The 20366-nt window shown below is 47.1% G+C and overlaps 1 protein-coding gene across 1 annotated transcript in view; it reads right to left on the bottom strand.

The window, feature by feature from the left end:
* Positions 1-20366, bottom strand: part of ankdd1a (ankyrin repeat and death domain containing 1A) — a 205709-nt gene that overhangs the window by 116009 nt on the left and 69334 nt on the right. The window contains exon 9 of the mRNA XM_078530501.1: positions 6897-6995. Coding sequence (XP_078386627.1) covers positions 6897-6995 — 99 coding nt within the window. The remainder of the gene's footprint in view (positions 1-6896; positions 6996-20366) is intronic.

Raw genomic sequence — 20366 nt, 5'->3', positions numbered from 1 at the left:
GCAGTTATACAAGGCTTATACTTGGAGAGACCACGCCTGGAGTATTGTGTGCAGTTTTGGTCTCCCTACCTAAGAAAGGATATACTTGCCACAGAGGGAGTGCAGCGAAGGTTCACTTGGCTGATACTGGAGATGGCAGGACTGTCATGTGTGGAGAGGAGTTCTGATTGAAACATATAAAATTCTAACAGGGCTAGACAGACTGGGTGCAGGGAGGATCTTTTCCCTGGCTGGGGAGTCTAGAACCAGGGGCCGCATTCTCAAGATACGGGGCGGGCCATTTAGGATTGAGATGAGGAAAAAGTTTCACTCAGAGGGTGGTCAGCCTGTGGGAATCTCTACCACAGAAGGCTGTGAAGGCTGAGGCACTGGGTATATTCAAGAAAAAAATTGATAATTTTTTTGGATATTAGGGGGATCAAGGGCTATGAAGAGAAAGCGGAAATATGGCGTTGAGTAGAGGATCAGCCATGATCATAATGAATGGCAGAGTGGCCGAACTCCTGCTCCTAGTTTCTATGTGTTGAATTCTGGGCACGGATCACTGTTTTATTGTATGCTAATTTGCAGGCTCCGATCGCTCTTTTACCGTGTTGAATTCTGAGCTCTGATCACTGTTTTACCCTGTGTTGTTTTCGGGGCTCTGATCACTGTTTTACCCTGTGTTGTTTTCGATGCTCTGATCACTGTTTTACCCTGTGTTGATTTCGATGCTCTGGTCACTGTTTTACCCTGTGTTGATTTCGGGGCTCTGATCACTGTTTTATCCTGTGTTAATTTCGATGCTCTGGTCACTGTTTTACCCTGTGTTGATTTCGGGGCTCTGATCACTGTTTTACCCTATGATGATATGATTATCCGGTGACATTATTCCAACTCTTGTGGATTGTTTTGACTTTGGGCAATCGAGTAAAATGGGCACTATTGTGTTGGACGCCCATTGTACATTGCATCCCTTTCTCATTTCTGTTGACTACATTGGCACCCAAGCAGGTTTTGGCCGTCTCACTGTCTCAACTCTATATTTCAAAACTATATTCTCAGTCTGAATAAATTCAGAGGCAGTTTAGGTTAAATTCTGATTTCAAATAAGCCTGCAGATGTTTCTAGATTCCCCATCTTATAAAGTCAGCTTTATTATTTGCATCACATGCATGTTCCACACACTGTGCAACTAACACCAGCTTCAGACTACATGCAAATGTCACCTCAATGTTGTTCCCTGTTCCCATCACACTTCACTATCCCAGGACCAGCGCCTTTCATCCGTATTTGCTTCGACCTGAAGCAAAATCTGAAACTGATTAATTTGTCTTTTTTAAAAATTAATTCATGGGGTGTGGGCTTCGTTGGCTGGGACAGCGTTTATTGCCCATCCTAGTTGCCCTCGAGAAGGTGGTGGTAAGCTGCCTTCTTGAACCGCTGCAGCCCCTGTGATGTAGGTACACCCACAGTGCTGTTAGAAAGGGAGTTCCAGGATTTTGACCCAGCAACAGTGAAGGAATGGCGATATATTTCCAAGTCAGGATTGTGAGTGGCTTGGAGGGGAACTTCCAGGTGGTGGTGTTCCCATCTATCTGTTGCCCTTGCCCTTTCGATGATAGTGGTCGTGGGCTTGGAAGGTGCTGTGTAAGGAGCCTTGGTGAATTCCTGCAGTGCATCTTGTAGATGGTACACACTGCTGCCACTGTGCGTCGGCGGTGGAAGGAGTGAATGTTTGTGGATGTGGTGCTAATCAAGGAGGCTGCTTTGTCCTGGATGGTGTCAAGCTTCTTGAGTGTTGTGGGAGCTGCACTCATCCAGGCAAGTGGAGAGAATTCCATCACACTCCTGACTTGTGCCTTGTAGGTGGTGGACAGGCTTTGGGAAGTCAGGAGGTGAGTTAATCACCACAGGATTTCTAGCCTCTGACCTGGACTTGTAGCCAACAGTATTTATATGAATAGTCCAGTTCAGGTTCTGGTCAATGCTAACCCCCAGGATGTTGATAGTGATTCAGTGATGGTAATGCGATTGAACGTCAAGGGGCGATGTTTAGATGGTCATTGCCTGGAACTCGTGTGGCACGAATGTTATTTGCCACTTGTCAGCCCAAGCCTGGGTATTGTCCAGGTCTTGCTGCATTTGGACATGGACTGCTTCAGTATCTGAGGAGTCACGAATGGTGCTGAACATTGTGCAATCATCAGTGAACATCTCCACTTCTGACCTTGTGATGGAAGGAAGGTCATTGATGAAGCAGCTGAAGATGGCTGGAACGAGGACACTACCCTGAGGAACTCCTGCAGTGATGTCCGGGAACTGAGATGACTGACCTCCCACAACCATCTTCCTTTGTGCTAGGTATGACTCCAACCAGTGGAAAGTTTTCCCCCTGATTCTCATTGACTCCAGTTTTGCTAGGCTTCCTTGATGCCACACTCGATCAAATGCGGCCTTGATGTCAAGGGAACCTCACCTCAGGAGTTCAGCTCTTTAGTCCATGTTTGAACCAAGGCTGTAATGAGGTCGGGAGCTGAGTGGCCCTGGCGGAACCCAAACTGGGCGTCAGTGAGCAGTTTGCTAAGTGTAAAGAACATATCTTTTTTATTTCTGTTGGACTGTGGATTAAAATTACAATGGCTGCAGTTTGGAAGACATGTCTACTGGAACAGTGTGAGGATATATACAATGTTGGTGTCCTGGAACAGAGTGTGGCATGAAAGACAGGATGGTGCCGAGGAGGTACCCGCCTAACAGGGAACTGCCTGGCAACAACATTTTAATTGGCTCCTGACCAGGTGACCAGGATTTGTGTGAGAGCAGTGAAGCAGAGAAAGAAAAGCTCCTAACCTGAAAAGAGAAAAGGCCTAAAACCTCTTGCTCTTGTGTGTATAAGATTCCAGTTATTCTACAATAATAGCTAGCTGGCTTTTTCTCCTCATATCTCTATAACCTGCTCTCTCTCTCTCTCTGAAAACCCCTGTCAAGAGGCAAAGTGGAAAATCACCGTTGGAGACATTGAAAGGCAAGTACTCAACCAGTGAACTAAAGACTGGAAGTATTGGGAAGAGCACCTTGTGTCACCAACAAGAACTGAAAGGAATTTGGAAGACATCGATCAAAATCAACCAACTGAATCCTGTGCTCCAGAATTGGTGCTATTGAACTGTTTTATCCCACCCGTAAAATCCACGTTTTTATGTGTCTTGTATGTGTGGGTGTGTGTATAGGGATTTAAGATAGAGTTTAGGTTATAGAGTTAGAAATTAGCAGTTCATATTTCTTCCTTTTGCCACTGGTTAAAGACAATTTGTTCAATAAACAGTTATTTACTTGTTAAGTTTACAAGCCTGGTGCTCGTATTCTGTTAACCTAAATTAAACAATTAGGTGGGTTGATCAAACTTTTCGCATTTGTTGCAGCTTGGAGAACACTGGGGCTTGATATTGCAGCGCACTATCCCCAGTGAGTCCTGACACTAAGCAAGTGCCGCTTGATAGCACTGTCGATGACCCTTCCATTACTTTACAGATGATGGAGAGTAGACTGATGGGGCGGTAATTGGCCAGGTTGGATTTGTTCTGCTTTTCGTATACAGGACATACTTGGGCAATTTTAGACATAGCCGGGTAGATACTAGTGTTGTAGCTGTACTGGAACAGCTTGGCTCCTAAATCAACATATCTGCAGAGCCTCAGGAACGATTCGGTGGGATCATGTGATGTAGAGGATGTAAGTTACTTGAAGAATGAAGGAAGTCCAACAATCTATCTTTCTACTCTTCACTTAAACATTCCAGACATAAGCCATGGGTACAACAGCATAATTCAGGAAGGGAGGCTGGAGTTTCCCTTAACTGCACTGGAGTTGTAACCGCAACCAGCCAGATCATAATAGATATGGGAGTAGGCAGTAAGACCACTGAATCTGCTCTACACTTCACTAATTGTAGCGCTTCTTGATTTTTGCAATCCCATTCTTTGGAGAGAATTTTCTCTCCGTTGGGGGGATTGGGCAGGAGCGGGCGCGCAGCCAATCACTGCCCATGACGCTGCCATTTTGCGTGGGCGGGCCAATGAAGGCCTAAGGCCCCCCAGCTTGATGTGCACCTGGAAGCGCTAAGCACTCCCTGTGCGGGCAGGGGGAGTGTCTGAATCGCATGCGCCAAAGAGCGCAGCTATGTGATTTTTAAAACATTTTAATAAAGAAAAAAAGACAGTGTCACATGAGCTGGGGCATGTCAATGAACTTAAATTAAATACATTTTTTTATTAATAAACCCTTCGTGAAACCTCATCCCGCCCGTGGATGAGGTTTCATGATAAATGCAAAAGCTGCCTGGGCTCTTTGCCTGTTGCTAACCTTAAGGTTGGACGGACAGCTCAATTCATTACTTTAATTAGGCTTTAAATGGCCTTAACAGGCCTTTGACAGGTCAGCAGGCACACAGCTAACTCTGCTGCGCGCCCACCGAACTGAGGATCTGAATGATGCGCGGTGACGTCGGGATGCACACCTGATGTCACCGCGTGTCATTTTACACGTCAGCAAGCAGGGCCTGCCCCCGCTCGCCGACCCCAAGATTCTGGCCCACGTTTTAATTCCCGAAAAGATGTCTTTCGCCCTTCAAAGGTTCAACTAATTCTGACTCTCTGGCAGAATGCTCCACATTTCCAGTCTCAGACTTTGAAGTAACCAGATCAAGGCCTCCGTACATTGCAGCTACTGGGAACTGCTCCAATAATTCAGCTGCATGATAAAAGCCTCCACCAGAGGTGGAATAGAACGTAGAAAGCATCCACAAGCAGCAGGGAAAAGTGGAAACGAGGAATGCTCTTGAACCATGAATGCAGCACAGTAAGCCAGGCAATCCAATCCCAGAATGACACAGCACAATAGGAGGCCATTCAGCTCACCATGCCAACTCTCCCACTCCCCTATTCTTACCCCAGAGCCCTGCAAATTTCTCCTTTCATGTATTTATCTAATTTCCATTGGAAAATTACTACTGAGTCTGCTTCCACCATCCTTTCAGGCAATGCAATTCTTTTTTATCTTCATCTCTCCTTCTGGTTCTTTTGTCAATTATCTGAAATCCCTGTCCTCTGGTTGCTGATCTTCCTGCCACTGGAAACAGTTTCTTCTTATTTATTCTATCAAAAATAGTCCAAGGTGCCCAGGAAAATGGCCAGCACAGTACAGTAAGCTGGGCACTAGCCCAAGTTCCTGGGAGCATTTGAAGACACAGTATGCAAAGAGATTTGCATTATATCTTTGCCTGATTTGATGCTGACTTTAATTAATATTGCTCTGTTTCACAGGAATGGAATGACTCACATTCAGGAAGAGAACAGAAGTTGAAATCTAAAGTGCTCATGACAATCACTCCTGCGGCCCCATCACAGCTTTTCCAGCTGGCTCCTGTCGAACTAAAATAAAACTCCAACCCCTTTCCCTTCCATTGTGTAACATAGCAGCAAACAAGACTTTGCATCTAAAATTTAATATAATGGAAATAAGAATGCAGAAGTTCCTCAGTGGAGTTGAAGTGGTGAGAACTGCAGCTCCAATGCATCCCCCCCCATAGGCTGTCTGAAATGTAACAGGGCAGGAGTGTGCATGGGCACACATCTCTCTACCAGCCCCTTGCTGCATCTCTCTTCTCTCTATTAGTGGAGAGCATCATTGGAATAATTATTAATTTAATCCCCTTGAATCTGATCAACACCTTGATCTGCTTCCTGTGGGGTAAAATAACCCTGGACCTCGCATTGGCGAAACAGGAAGTCATTCAGCCTCTTAAGTCTGATTCTCAATTCAATCAGATTAAGGCTGATCTATACCTTAACTCCATTTACCTTCCTTTACTGCATATAGGTAACACATTTGTGGAGGTCATGTAAAGCAAGGGAATACTCAACAAACAGGAGGATATTGAGAGGGGCTGAGGGGGTGAGAGACCTTGGAGTGCATGTCCACAGGTCTCTGAAAGTGGCAGGACAGGTGGATAAGGTGGTAAAGAAAGCATTTGGAATGTTTTCCTTTAATTGATGAGGTACTGAATACATAAGCAGGGATGTAATGATGGAACTGTATAAAACGCTGGTTAGGCCACAGCTGGAATTTTGTCTACAGTTCTGGTCACCACATTACAGGAGGGATATAATTGCTCCAGAGAGAGGACAGAGGAGATTTACAGGAATGTGCCAGGGCTGGAAAATTGCAGTTATCAGGAAAGATTGGATTGGCTGGGGTTGTTTTCCCTAGAACAGAGGAGGCTGAGGGGTGATTTAATTGCGGAGTACAAAATTATAAGGGGCCTAGATAGGGTAGACAGGAAAGACCTGTTTCCCCCTAGCTGAGTGCTGTAGTGCCGGGGGCATAGATTTAAGGTGATTTTTAGAAGGATTAGATGGGAAATGAGGAAAAACTAGAGGGTGGTGAGCATCTGGAATTCACTGCCTGAATTGGTAGTTGACATTAAAACACTCAACTCATTTAAAAGGTACTGGGATCGGCACCTGAAGTACTGTAACCTGCAAGACTACCTACCAGGTACTGGAAAGTGGGATAATGAGCCGCTGCTTTCTTTTTTTCTCTTTTTTTTTTGGCCAATGCAGACATGATGGGCTGAATGGCCACTTTCTACACCACAAGTTTCCTATGGTTCCATATTCCTTAATACCCTCACATTACACAATTAATATAGTGTTGTATCTGGGAAAGGCACTAAATATGGCCCCATACCGAGGTCAAGATGTGTCGGGTTGTGTGCGGGGAGTGCGTGGGGGTGAAGAACGCTAGCCGGGCAAACTCCACTGAAATTTGACTGGAATAGACTTTAATCTCACTAAGTCAGAATTTGGTCCCTTGAAGGAACTCAATTCCTTACAGATACAACTTGTTAGACTCACATGGTTAACTGCATCCAGGTTTATTTCAGCTTCAATCAGCAGCTCTGACACATTCACCCAGCCATGTAGTGCTGTGTAATGGAGAGCGTTCATACCCTTCTGTTGGAAAAACACAAAATGAACTTAAAATCTTCAAACGGAAAGGTTGTGCTCATGTTTACTATTCAAGGGGACAACACCCCAAGTGCAGATAATAGTTTAATTTGTGGAGAAGATTTTTAACACTCATAAAGTAACTCCTATTGCTTTTAACACTTGCACAGGATGCCAGTGCTGACCACTTACATACACAACCTCTCAGAGACTATTCAACATAGTCACTTAGGTTTCAGTGGTAATCAACAGATTAACTTGCTGCTCACATGTGCTGCAAGCTTCTTGTCTTCAACAAATTTTGAAAGTCTTCCCTGTACAACAAAATCGAGGTCATTAATGCATAGGAGGAAGAGCAGGGGTCCTAACATTGACCCCTGGGGAACTCCGCTTTTAGCCTTCCTCAAGTCCGAAAACACATCCATTAATCAGCACTCTGTTTCCTGTCACTCAGCTAATTTTGTATCCATGTTCCTACTGTTCCTTTTATTCATAAGCCTCAACTTTATTCCAAGTCTGTTGTGCGGCACATTATCAAATGACTTTTGGAAGTCCATGGACGACACATCAACAGCCTTGCCCTCATTTACCCTCTCTGTTACCTTATCAAAAACTCAAGCACATTAGTTAAACACAATTTTCCCGTAACGAGTCTGTGCTGGTTTTCCTTACTTAATCCCCCTTTTCCCCAAGTGACTGTAATTTTGTCCTGAAGCAGTAACATCACTGTGACTGGCAACCCAGGGCAAAGGACGTTCCTTGTACATTATGAATGTGTAAACCAAGACAAATTTAAATAATAGGAAAAAACAGCACAACAAGCTGATGAACTGTCGAACTGTCTTTATATACGGTACAGTATAGTTTGCAGACAGATGCTATTTGCTACAAACAACAGCAGGTGATGTCGCCAAACAAAGAGGAACTCTCTTTGGGTTAAGTGGCCTCAGGTCTTATATGTAGGAGAGTAAATAATTCAAAGCCCTACATGACTCATTTGCAGGGGCTGCCCTGCTGGGCCAACTGATTGCATCATTAAATATATCTTCATGGGCAGGTTGGCCTTGTGACTGAGCAGATTATGTGACAACTTTCTGCGGCTTCTTTTTTATTCATTGATGGGATATGGGCACAGACACACCAACAATTGCAATCTTGTGAGAGGACTCTGAAATCTCAGGATTTTTCTGCCCACTATTGCTGGAAGGTCAGGTTGTGGCTGTGGAAACTGGCGATGGCCCAATACAAGAGCCTGTGGGTAAGATGGAGGCCTGGGAACAGAAACACAGAGAGAGATGGAGCTGTAAGAGAGCGAGGTGACTGCTGCCAAGGGCATGAGTGACCTCACTGGGGACCGCAGAGCTTGAAGCCAGCTGGAGGGGAGAGCTACAGGCTGATGCCACTGTCTCTCTTGATATTTTCTCAGGTTTGCTTCCCTCTCCTGATGGCCGTGCCTCATTCTATGTTTGGCAGTGGCAGCCTCGTCGTAACTTGTCCAAGTGCCCGTTCTTCATGTGTCAGCTATTACACATTACGGTCCTTCATATTCCTGGATTTTATTATCAACCAATATATTGATGTTCTTAGCTTCCAGGAGATGTTACTGCATAATAAGTAGGAACTGGAATTGTGGGTGATATTTTTCTCTCTCTCTCTCTAACCCAGGGATTCTGAGGCCAGTTGTGGTGCTCTAAATGCTGACTGGTCAAAATGACAAAGGCCTGAGCTGGGGATCTGATCTATGTATTCCTACGCTTCACCATGCCGGATCTTTATAACAATGCAATTCAAATTTTTGTGGGATGTTAAATGTCCGAAAAACATCCTATGAGGAGGGAAGGGGAAAAAAAGGTAAAATACATTAAGTACACCACACGCTTTCATGTGAGTTAGGAAAAAAAAGTTTGGTTAAAGGTGAAGATTGAGAAGGTTTTTGAAAGGTGAAGTGGTTAATGGAGGTAACCCCAGGAAGAATCACATATCAATTAGTCATCCACGTTTTTTCTTTATTCTTTCATGGGATGTGGGAATCACCGGCAAGGCCAGCATTTGTTGCCCATCCCTAATTGCCCTTGAACTGAGTGGCTTACCAGGCTATAAGAGTCAACTGCATTGCTGTGGATTGGATTCACATGTAGGCCAGACCAGGTAAGGATGGCAGATGGGTTTTAACAACAATCGATGAATAGTTTCATGGTCACCATTACTGAGACTAGTTTTATCCGTGGTGGGATTTGAACCCATGACCCCATATCATTTGCTGGATCTCTGGATTACTAGTCCAGCAACATTACCACTATAGCACCATCTCCCCCCGCCCCCTTGATTTGGATAAATACATAGGCCATATATACAGGGGGTTGTGAGGACAGGGGGTGTTGGAGAGGGTGGCCAGGGGAGGGGGGTGTGGGGGAGGTATCACAGGGCTCCAGGATGGCGTCCTTGGCTTGGCCTGAAATGGCGAGTTGTTAACCAAGAAGCCCTTGAACTCTGTCCCTATGTCTGTGCTCAGTGTACAAGGTCTAGCCAGAAACAGCAAAGACCCCAATTGGCCTCATTGTCTCATGAGCCATGGCGAGGGAAGGTCAGACAAAAATGCAGCACTTTCCTGTGGACTTCAGAACCTCGACATTGGGACGAAATGGGGGTCCCCAGCCTGATGTTCCAACTTAACAATGGGTGGAATTGTCTGTGCCCACTGGTGTTGGGCGTGCTCGGCAGTGTGAGTGCATAATATGGCGAGAAGGCCAAATATCGGTTTCATGATGTAGTGAAACCACTCTGCGATTGTCTGCTCTGCCCATCAATAACTGGCCATGTTTCCTGCCATCAAACGTCACGAACCACATTGCAACACATCTGCATATCATTATAAACCTAGCCCGCCAGAATCATTGCCCCCCTCCCCGCCCACACCAATGTGTTTCACAACAGCATATATAATGCATGCACTTGTTGGGCTGCATTTTGAGGGAAACTCAGAGGTGAGCACACAGTAACGTTGTGCAGCGCTCACTTGCGTTGCCTGTTGGACTTCAAGGTTGAGATGCATTGGAAGCATGGGAGCAAGAGGCAAGGGCTGCCCTGAGGTTGAGGCGACTTGTTTGGGGGGCGGTGAGGGTAGTTGGGGCAAGGGCTGCCCTGTGAAGGAAGGAAGTGCACAAGCACGTTCAGGTTGTGGGGGAGGGAAGCAGCCATGCATTAGGGAAACCTTGTATAAAGTGACCATTCATCCACAGCTAAGGCAGTTCAGGCGCAGCCACATTGACATGCATGGAATCGGGTCTTTAGCTTATCTGCCCACTCAAAAAACGCAGACATGAAAGTGCCACCAAGTGCTCCACAACTTTTCACCCCTTGGGCACAAACTGCAAACAAATGGACGTTTCAGTGGACTGCAGAACACTTGGATGACTGGGTATGTTGTACAACCTTCTTGCTAAAGCTGACCATGGAGCTGTCAATGGTGGAGGTGCTCACAGCCTCTTGCAATGTCATCATGCAGGTTTGGACCAGTCTTCCCCATGGTTCAAGCTAACAGAGCAGCCTTGCAGTGTGGGTTAGGAGAATGCCTGTGCCTGAGCTGAGCGCACAGCGTGCAGTCCAGTGGGTAAAGCTGCTGTCAATCTGTCAGGTGGAGTGGGGTGGAGGTGGGTGGGGATTTGGGCAGCCACTAAACTCTGGCCATCCAAGTGGTGACCAGCACTCTCCGGGATGCATTAAGGGGCCTTCAGACTTAACCAAGAGAGATTCTTAGAACACACAAGCTAACCCATGCGTCTCTCTTTCATCCTGCAGGAGGAGTACATCAGGATCATGGTGAACTAGTGAATGCCTTGTGGCGTGAAAAGAGCGACTAAGGCGCCTGGATGAGCAGAGGGAGTAGGAGCACCCTCACAAAGAAGGGGCTGCTGGTGCTCCCACACATGCTGCTGAAGAGCCACAGCGAGCCATCGCTGGTCGGTGCCTAGCTAGACTCAGGGTCTACAGTCACCGCCTTTCATTCCTGCAGATGACTGAGAACCAGTGTTGTTGAAGACTGCACATGTCTAGTGAACTGGTCAGTCGTGCCTGCCAGCTGCTGCAGAATTTGGCACCAAGGGGTCATGGAGGGCATCCACTGCCAGTGGCTGTGAAAGTGATTGTGGTGCTCAATTTTTACACCAGTGGCTCCTTTCAGGGCTCCACAGGTGACCTCTGTGGGATATCATAGTCCTCCACCCACAAATGCATCCATGAGGTCATGGATGCCACTTTCGCAAGGGCACACAAATTTGTGCATTTCGTCCAGGATCAGGAGAGCCAGCATGCAAGAGGGTTTAGATTTTCCCAGATCTTGAGTTTCCCACAGGTGCAGGGTGTCATCAACTGCACTCATGTGGCGCTCGGATCTCTATCACAACAAGCGGTCAACTACATCAACCACAAAGGCTTCCATTTGCTGAATGTGCAGCCTGTGTGCAATCACCACAAACTCATCCTGCAGCTCTGTGCACGGGTTCCAGAGACTGTCCACTACTCCCACATTCTCAGTCAGTCACAGATCCCTGACGTCTTCCAGGGTCCACAGAGGCTGCAGGGTTGGCTCCTCGGGGACAAGTGCTACATGCAGAGGATGTGGCTGCTGACACCCATCTGGCAGCCTCAGACTGTAGCAGAACAAAGGTATAACAAGGCTGGTGGTGCAACTCGCAATTTTGTGGAGCAAACCATAGGGATGCTGAAAATGAGGTTCTGGTGCCTGGACCAGCCTGGTGGAGCCCCATAATACAGTCCACAGGGCATCACGTATCGGCGTCACCTGCTGCGCCCTTTACAACCTGGCACTGCAACAGGGAGTGGGTCTGGCTGAGGAGGAGATGCAGGAGCTGGAGGTTTCCTCCGATGAGGAGGATGTTGACGGTGATGAGGGCGAGAGGGCCCTCGAAGGCGACAATGATGACAATGAGGCCCTCGCACTGGCCAGTCGAGGCTGGCGCACTCGGGAGGCCCTCACAGCTGCTAGATTTGTGGAGGATGATGACAACATGCAATGACGAGACACCATAGATCCTCACAATGCATCCATGGACGTTTGATTTCAGTCTGGCTTATGGCAGCACACATATCCTCTGATAATGCTCCTGTCATGAAGATGCAGTGGAGGCCCTAATAGTCACTCGATTGCAGGGGGGTGATGATGGCATGCAGTGAGGACACTCCACTGATCTTCACATAGCCTCTGAGAATGTCTGAGTCCTGTCTGGCCGAGGGCTCACTCACGCTCTGTGATCAGGTCATATCATAGAGATGCAGCCATGAATCTTCAAAAGCACCTGATCCTTTGTCAGCCTTCAGCACCTGAGCCCTTCAGGAGCACAGCATCACTGGTCACAGGTGCTGAAGAGATGGGGGCCAGCCCCACCTTAAAGATGCTGAGAGCCGCACAGAGAGAATGACAGAACTCTGTGACGCCTGTCCACTACATTCTGGCAGCAATGACCAGCACCATCGAGGTGCAGGCAGTGTGAGGCCGGACCATCACTTTGGTCTAAAGGCTGCACAAAGCACAGGGGAGAGGCCCTGAACTGAGACAACTGCCTTTATCTTGTGCGGAAAGGAGACATTCTTGGGAATTTATTTACAATAGTGAACATTATGTCTAAGTGATTAACACCCATGTCCAGGAGTTAACTACATCTTCTTCCCCTTCCTAGCCCTGCGTGTCTTGGTCTTGGTGCTCCCCCGACTTCCACAGCGGAGGTGGAGGCAGCCTGCTGACTGCTGCACCCTATCTGTGATGTCCCCTGGAGGGCTGAGACCTGGAGGGCCCCAGCCTGCTTTTGAGGTCCTGCTGTGTGACAGTGGCACCTTCCTCGGCCTGTGGAGCTGGAGCTGCTGAGGTCAAAGGAAGAGGCTATTCAGACGAGGCCGGACACTCCCAGGGTCATCTGGATGGATGGCCCTGGGGGGGTACACTAGCTGATCCTCCTCCCTATGGGTGCCCAAGGGCCCCTGGCTAAGGGGTAGCTAGAGTGAGATAGGGCTGCCCCGCAACCCTCTCGCATACACTCTGTTGCAGGCCAATGATGGCATTGACAATGGGGTTCAGCCCATGCAGCTGTGCAAGACCGATGTCCTGTATCAAGGTCTCCATGTGAGAGAGTGAATGGTGATGTCCCTTGAACTGGCAATGAGTGAGGGCCCTGTGTGATGGGTTTGAGAGTGTGAGAGTTGAAAGTGATGAAAAGAGTGACTTACCTGGCAGAACGGAGATCATTCATCCACTTGCTGCACTAGGCGGCTGTCCTCTCATGAGTAGGCACTGACCACCACCTCCCAAGCCGGATCAGTGATGTTGCTGCCCATCCTGCGGCCAGAGTAGGGGTACAGGACATCACGGGCCTCCATTGCATCCAAAAGGCACTTGAGGGATGCGTCATTGAACCTGGGGGCTGCAGTCTTCTTGCCTTTCGGGGCCATGTCTTCCATGCAGCAGTCCTGGGCTGGAAGCACTGAGAGGTGTGCACGTGGCTGAAGCAGCAAGGTGATGGCGTGGCGAATGAATGAGAGCCCAGCTGCCATGGAAACAGTGGTTTCCCGGTAAAGCATAATGAATGTGGAGGGTCTCGGACGATATGGCGAGATGCTGCCATTGTGGCCGGCGGGAAAAACATCGTTTTATCCACCCGCTACCACATTTAGTGCAAATCTGGGATGATTCCGGCCAATATGTCCGTTAATTGTATCGATTGAAGTTAAGTTCATGCAGGCGGCCGGTGTTGATTGGTTGGTTACTTGAGCACATATAAAGAGACACTTAATGACACAAAAGTGGAGTCAGGAGATATATACCCATAATGTTTCACACAGTCTGGGATGAGATTAGGGAAGATGATGTAAAAGCCTGGTTGATCATGGACAGAAGGTACATGAGAAGGCTCCACAAGCTCATAGCAGCTACATAACATAATGGTCATGTTTATCCCAGGATTTGGAAAATTTTACAGGACAATAAGATTCTGTCAATAACACCCAAGTCCACCTCTGAGGAAGAGTATAAAGTAAGGGACTTTGAAAGGCGTCAGTGCAGGTAGGCGGTGGAGGTGAACTCTCGCAGATGACTCTGGTCTAAGACTCCTGGATAATTGGTGAAGGTGTGAGGCACACAGAAGAGGGAAAAAGGAGAAAGAAGAAAGAGCTGTTCGCACACTGCACAGTTATGCCAACCTGAACTTGTACCCACTACATTATTTTTATTCTTTCATAGGATATGAGCATTTCAGACAAAGCCAGCATTTATTGCCCATCCCTATTTGCCCTCTTGAAGGGAGTGGGGAGCCTCCTTCTTGAACCGCTACAGTCCATGTGGGTACACCCACAGTGCTGTTAGGAAGGGAGGTTCTAGGAATTTGACCCAGCAACAGCGAAGGAACAGCAATATAGTTCCTAGTCAAGATGCTGTGTGGCTTGGAGGGGAACTTGTAGGTGGGGGTGTTCCCGCATATCTTCTGCCTTTGTACTTCTAGTTGGTAGATATTTGGAAAGTGCTGTCGAAGGAGGCTTGGCAGGTTGTTGCAGTGCATCCTGTTTATTGTACACGCTGCTGCCAATGTGCATCGGTGGTGGAATGAATGTCGAAGGTGGTGAATGGGGTGCCAATCAGATGGACTGTTTTAAGTTTCTTGAGTGCTGTTGGGAGCTGCATTCATACAGGATGGTTTAAGGAAGTCAAGAGGTATGGAATTCCCTTCAAATTCTCAGCCTCTGACCTGCTCTTGCAGCCACAGCTTTTACAAGCCTGGTCAATGGCAACCACCAGGATGTTTACAATGGGGGATTTTTTTTTAATTCAATCATGGGATGTGGGTGTCACTGGCTAGGCAAGCATTTATTGCCCATCCCTAATTTAAGAGTCAACCACATTGCTATGGGTCTGGAGTCACATATAGGCCAGGCCAGGTAAGGACATCTAAAGATCAGATGGTTTTTACAACAATCATCAAATAGATTTTTAAAGTCAGATTTAATTTTTTTTTTAATTGAATTCAAATTCCACCATCTGCTGTGGTGGGATTCGAACCCAGGTCTCCAGAGCATGACCCTGGGTCTCTGGATTATTAGTCCAGCGACAATACCACTACACCATTGCCTCCTCCAGTCTGTGATGGCAATGCTCTTGAAAGTGAAGGGGAGATGGTTAAATTCTCTCTTGTTAGAAACAGTCATTGTCTGGCCATTGTGTGGTATAAATGTTACTTGCCAATTATCAGCTCAAGCCTGAATATTGTCCAGGTCTTCCTACATATGAGCACATACTGTTTCAGTATTGGAAGAGTCAAAAATGACACTGAACACTATGCAACCATCAGCAATCATTCCCACTTCTGACCTTATGATAGAGGAAAATTAAGGTACCCACAGAGGGTTGTAAATTAATCCATTTTGTCGAGGAGTTAAGCAGTCATGTCAATCCAAGCAGAGGGGAAACTGCTTTGGGGGATGAACGATTGGCTCCAATGGGCCTCCAGGCTCCATAAAGCTGGCAGCTTCAAAACAGTTCAAGGGGCCATTCGCAGCTGGCAACCTGCTGGTGACCACTCTAAATGTCCCCCAACTGGGGTCCTTAATATGCAACTGGTTGCCAATCCGCAGGCTGGCCCACCTTGGGAAACTTCCCCAGCAGCTGGAATGCATCAAGAGCTGTCCCTACATGACTCCCCATTTCTCTGCCCTCCCTGCTTCCACTCCTGCCACGCCGGGGCTTGGAAAATCGTGCAGAGTGTGCACCTGAATTGCTGTCTGGTGATATCTCTGAAGGAGTGAATATCATTACAGCTTTGTGTGTGAGCACTTGTGCGGAGATTGGGTGGAAATGAGATTGTGCTGATCTCTGATGCCCTTCATGATTGAATAGCTGACTCTTACCCCAGCAAGAGGAGGTAACTAAAATTGGAGGGGGACAGGTGAAGGCAAGTGGATAAATGTTTGAAGGGAAATAATTTGCAGGGATCTGGGGAAAGAGCAATGCAGTGAGTAGCATGGAGTCTCGTTCTACGAAGGACAGTTTTGCTTCTTCAGAGTGCTAAACTCAGGAAATTGGTAAGTGAGGGAATTCATTGCCATGACTGAAGAGGTGCTATCCTGGTATTTTGAAAAAGCAAAGAGCAGTCTGAAAGATGGAATAGAAGACAGTGAAACCTGGGAGCTGAGGTCTAGAGGCACTAATTCATCTTTCAAAAGTTTTATCTTTCAAAAGAGTGTAAGTTATTAATAATTGTAAGATTTTATTGGTAGTATTAAGTCTATTAGCAGTAGTTGCTAAGTCTGTTCGAAATCCATCCCATTTAGCACAGTGGTACTGCCACACGTGTTGTACGATGCAGGGTATCCTCAATGTGAAGGCGGGGCTTTTTCTCCACAAGGATTGTGTGGTGGTCACTCCTACCGATACTCTCATGGATAGATTCATCTGTGCCAGGCAGGTTGGTGAGGATGAGGTCAAGTATGTTTTTCCCTCTTATTGGTCCCCTGAGCACCTGCTGCAGACCCAGTCTAGCAGTTATGTCCTTTAGCCTTGGCCAGTTCGGCCAATATTGGTGCCACCGAGTCACTCTTGGTGATGGACATTGAAGTCCCCCACCCAGAGTACATTCTGTGCCCTTTCCACCCTCAGTGCTTCCTCCAAGTGGTGTTCAATATGGAGGAGCACTGATTCATCAGCTTTGGAGGGTCGCTACGTGGTAACCAGCAGGTTTCCTTGCCCATGTTTGACCTGATGCCATGAGACTCCACGTCCCAGAAGGAAAAAAACAGTTCGGACCAGTACTCTTATTTCCCAGTTTTTACTGGTGTTCCATTTTAAGCTATATAAGACCAGTCCAGACCAATATTATTATTTCCCAGTTTTAACTGGTTTTTCCTTCTAGGCCGGTCCGGAGTCAATATTGGGGACTCCCAGGGCAACTCCCTCCCAACTGTATACCACTGTGCTGCCACCTCTGGTTGGCTCGTCCTGCCGGTGGTGTCTGGGACAGTATCTGTAAGGTATGATTCCATTAGTATGACTACGTCAGGCTCTTGCTCGACTAGTCTGTGAGACAGCTCTCCTAATTTTGGCACAGCCTCCAGATGTTCCAAAGGACCTTACAGGGTCAACAGGGCTGATTTTGCTGTTGTTGTTTCCAGTGCTGAGGTCAATGCCGGATGGTCCGTCCGGTTTCATTCCTTTTAGACTTTTTAGCAGTTTGAAACAACTGAGTAGCTTGCCAATCCATTTCAGAGGGCAGTAAAGAGTTAACCACATTGCTGTGGGTCTAGAGTCACATGTAGGCCTGACCAGGTAAGGGCAACAGGTTTCCTTCTCTAAAGGACAGTGAACCAGGTGGGTTTTTCTGTCAGTTGACAATGATTTTATGGTCATCGTTAGACCTTCAGCTGCATCAGCTATGGAAGAATCTGCCAATCACGGATAGGCCTGACCAGGCACCAGAAAGCCTGCAACCAATGAGTACAAACTCCTAAAAATCTTCGTCTGCGAAGAAATGCCAAGAGAATTTGCACTGGAGGCTGTACAGTGAAGGTTCACTAAATTGGTCTCTGGGATAAAAGGGTTCTCCTATGATGAGAGGATCTCTGGAGCTTAGAAGAATGAGAGGCAATTTCAATGAAACCTACAACAATCTGAAGGGGCTTGATAGGGCAGATACTAAGAGATTGTTTCCGTTGGTCAGGAAATATAAAACATGGGGGCACAATCTCAGGATAACGGCTGACCATTTAAGACTGAGATGAGTAGAAATTACTACACTCAAAGGGTTATGGATCTTTGGAATTCTTGACCCCAGAGGGTTGAGGATGCTCCATCATTGCATATATTTAAGGCTGGGGTAGACAGAGTTTTGGTCTCGGGGAATTAAGGGATATGGGGAGCAGATGGGAAAATGGACTGAAGCCCAAGATCAGCCATGAATGTGAACTGAATATGAAATTCTATTATGTTACGATCACTATTACCTAGAAGATCCTTTACTATGAGGTTATTTATTAATCCTGTTTCCTTACCAACTCTAAAATAGTCTGTTCCCTGGTTGGTTCCAGAACATACCGTTCTAAGAAACTGTCTCAAATACACAATGAACTCATCCTCAAGGCTACCTTTGCCTATTTTATTTGTCCAATCTATATGAAAATTAAAATCTCCCGACTATTGCAATACCTTTCTTACATCCTCCTATTATTTCTTGATTTATAGTCTGTCCTGCAGTGTAGCCTCTGTCAGAGGGGCCTATAAGCCACTCCCATCAACAACTTCTTCCTGTTGCTATTTATTTCCAAACTGATTCTACAGTTTGATCCTCTCAACCAAGTTTCTCACGACTGTGCTGATCTCATTCTTGATTAACAGAACTACCCCACCTGCTTTTCCTTTCTTTCTGTCCTTCTGAAATGTCAAATGCCCTGGAATATTCAGTTCCTGGGCATGGTCACTTTTGTTTAGTTTTTTCACAGGATGTGGGTGTCACTAGCTGGGCCAGCATTTTCCTGCTCATCCTTAATTGTTCTTAAAAAGGTGATGATGTGCCATCTTCTTCGACTGCTGCAGTCATATGGTGTAAGTACACCCATAGTGCTGGTAGGAAGGGAGTTCGAGATAGGATAGCGTATGGCTTGGAGGGGAACTTGCAGGTGGTGGTGGTGTTCCCATGCAGCTGCTGCCCTTGGCCTTTGCTGGTTTAGAAGGTGCTGTCGAAGGAGCTAAGGTGGTCTTGTTGAACTAGGCACCAGAAATGACAATGGCAATCTCAGCCCTGTCGACCCTGCATAGTCCTCCTCACTAACATCCGGGGGCTAGTGCTAAAATTGGGAGAGCTGTCTCACAGACTAGTCAAGCAATGGCCTGACATAGTCATACGCACGGAATCATACCTTACAGATAATGTCCCAGACACCACCATCACCATCCCTGGGTATGTCCTGTCCCACCTGCAGGACAGACCCAGCAGAGGTGGCAGCACAGTGGTATACAGTCGGGAGGGAACCCTGGAAGTCCTCAACATCTACTCTGGACCCCATGAAGTCTCATGGCATCAGGTCAAACATGGGCAAGGAAACCTCCTGCTGAATACCATGCACCACCCTCCCTCAGCTGATGAATCAGTGCTCCTTCATGTTGAACACCACTTGGACGAAGCACTGAGGGTGGCAAGGGCTCAGAATGTACTCTGGGTGGGGGACTTCAATGTCCATCACCAAGAGTGGCTCGGTAGCACCACTACTGACCGAAATGGCCGAGTCCTAAATGACATAGTTCCTCGACTGGGCTGCGGCAGGTGGTGAGGGAACCAACAAGAGGAAAAAAATACTTGACCTCATCCTCACCAACTTGCCTGCTGTAGATGCATCTGTATATGACAGTATTGGTAGGAGTGACCAATGCACAGCCTTTGTGGAAATGAAGTCCCGCCTTCACATTGAGGATACCCTCCATCATGTTGTGTGGCACAACCACCGTGCTAAATGGGATAGATTTCGAACAGGTCTAGCAACTCAAGACTGGGCATCCATGAGGCACTGTGGGCCATCATCAGCAGCAGAATTGTACTCAAACACAATCTGTAACCTCATGGCCCAGCATATACCCCACTCTACCATTACTATCAAGCCAGGGGATCAACCCTGGTTCAATAAAGAGGATAGGAGGGCATGCCAGGAGCAGCACCAGGTATACCTAAATATGAGGTGGCAACCTGGTGAAGCTATAATACAGGACTACTTACGTGCTAAACAGCATAAACAGCAAGTGATAGACATAGCTAAGCAATCCCACAACTAGTGGATCAGATCTAAGCTCTGCAGTCCTGCCACATCCAGTCGTGAAAGGTGGTGGACAATTAAACAACTCACTGGAGGAGGAGGCTCCACCAATATCCCCATCCTCAATGATGGAGGAGCCCAGCACATCAGTGCAAAATATAAGGCTGAAGCATTTGCTGCAATCTTCAGCCAGAAGTGCCGAGTGGATGATCCATCTCGGCCTCCTCCCGATGTCCCCAGCATCACAGATGCCAGTCTTCAGCCAATTCGATTAACTCCACATCATATCAAGAAACGGCTGAAGGCACTGGATACTGCAAAGGCTATGGGCCCTGACAATATTCCGGCAATAGTACTGAAGACTTGTGCTCCAGAACTTGCCGCGCCCCTAGCCAAGCTGTTCCAGTACAGCTACAACACTGACATCTTCCCGGCTATGTGGAAAATTGCCCAGGTATGTCCTGTACACAAAAAGCAGGATAAATTCAACCTGGCTAATTAACGCCCCATCAGTCTAATCTCCATCATCAGTAAAATGATGGAAGGGTTCATCAACAGTGCTATCAAGAAGCACTTGCTTAG

Source organism: Cetorhinus maximus, chromosome 26 (genome assembly GCF_964194155.1).
Source record: "Cetorhinus maximus chromosome 26, sCetMax3.hap1.1, whole genome shotgun sequence".
NCBI lineage: Eukaryota > Metazoa > Chordata > Chondrichthyes > Lamniformes > Cetorhinidae > Cetorhinus > Cetorhinus maximus.
This window is presented reverse-complemented; position numbering and strand designations above follow the sequence as displayed.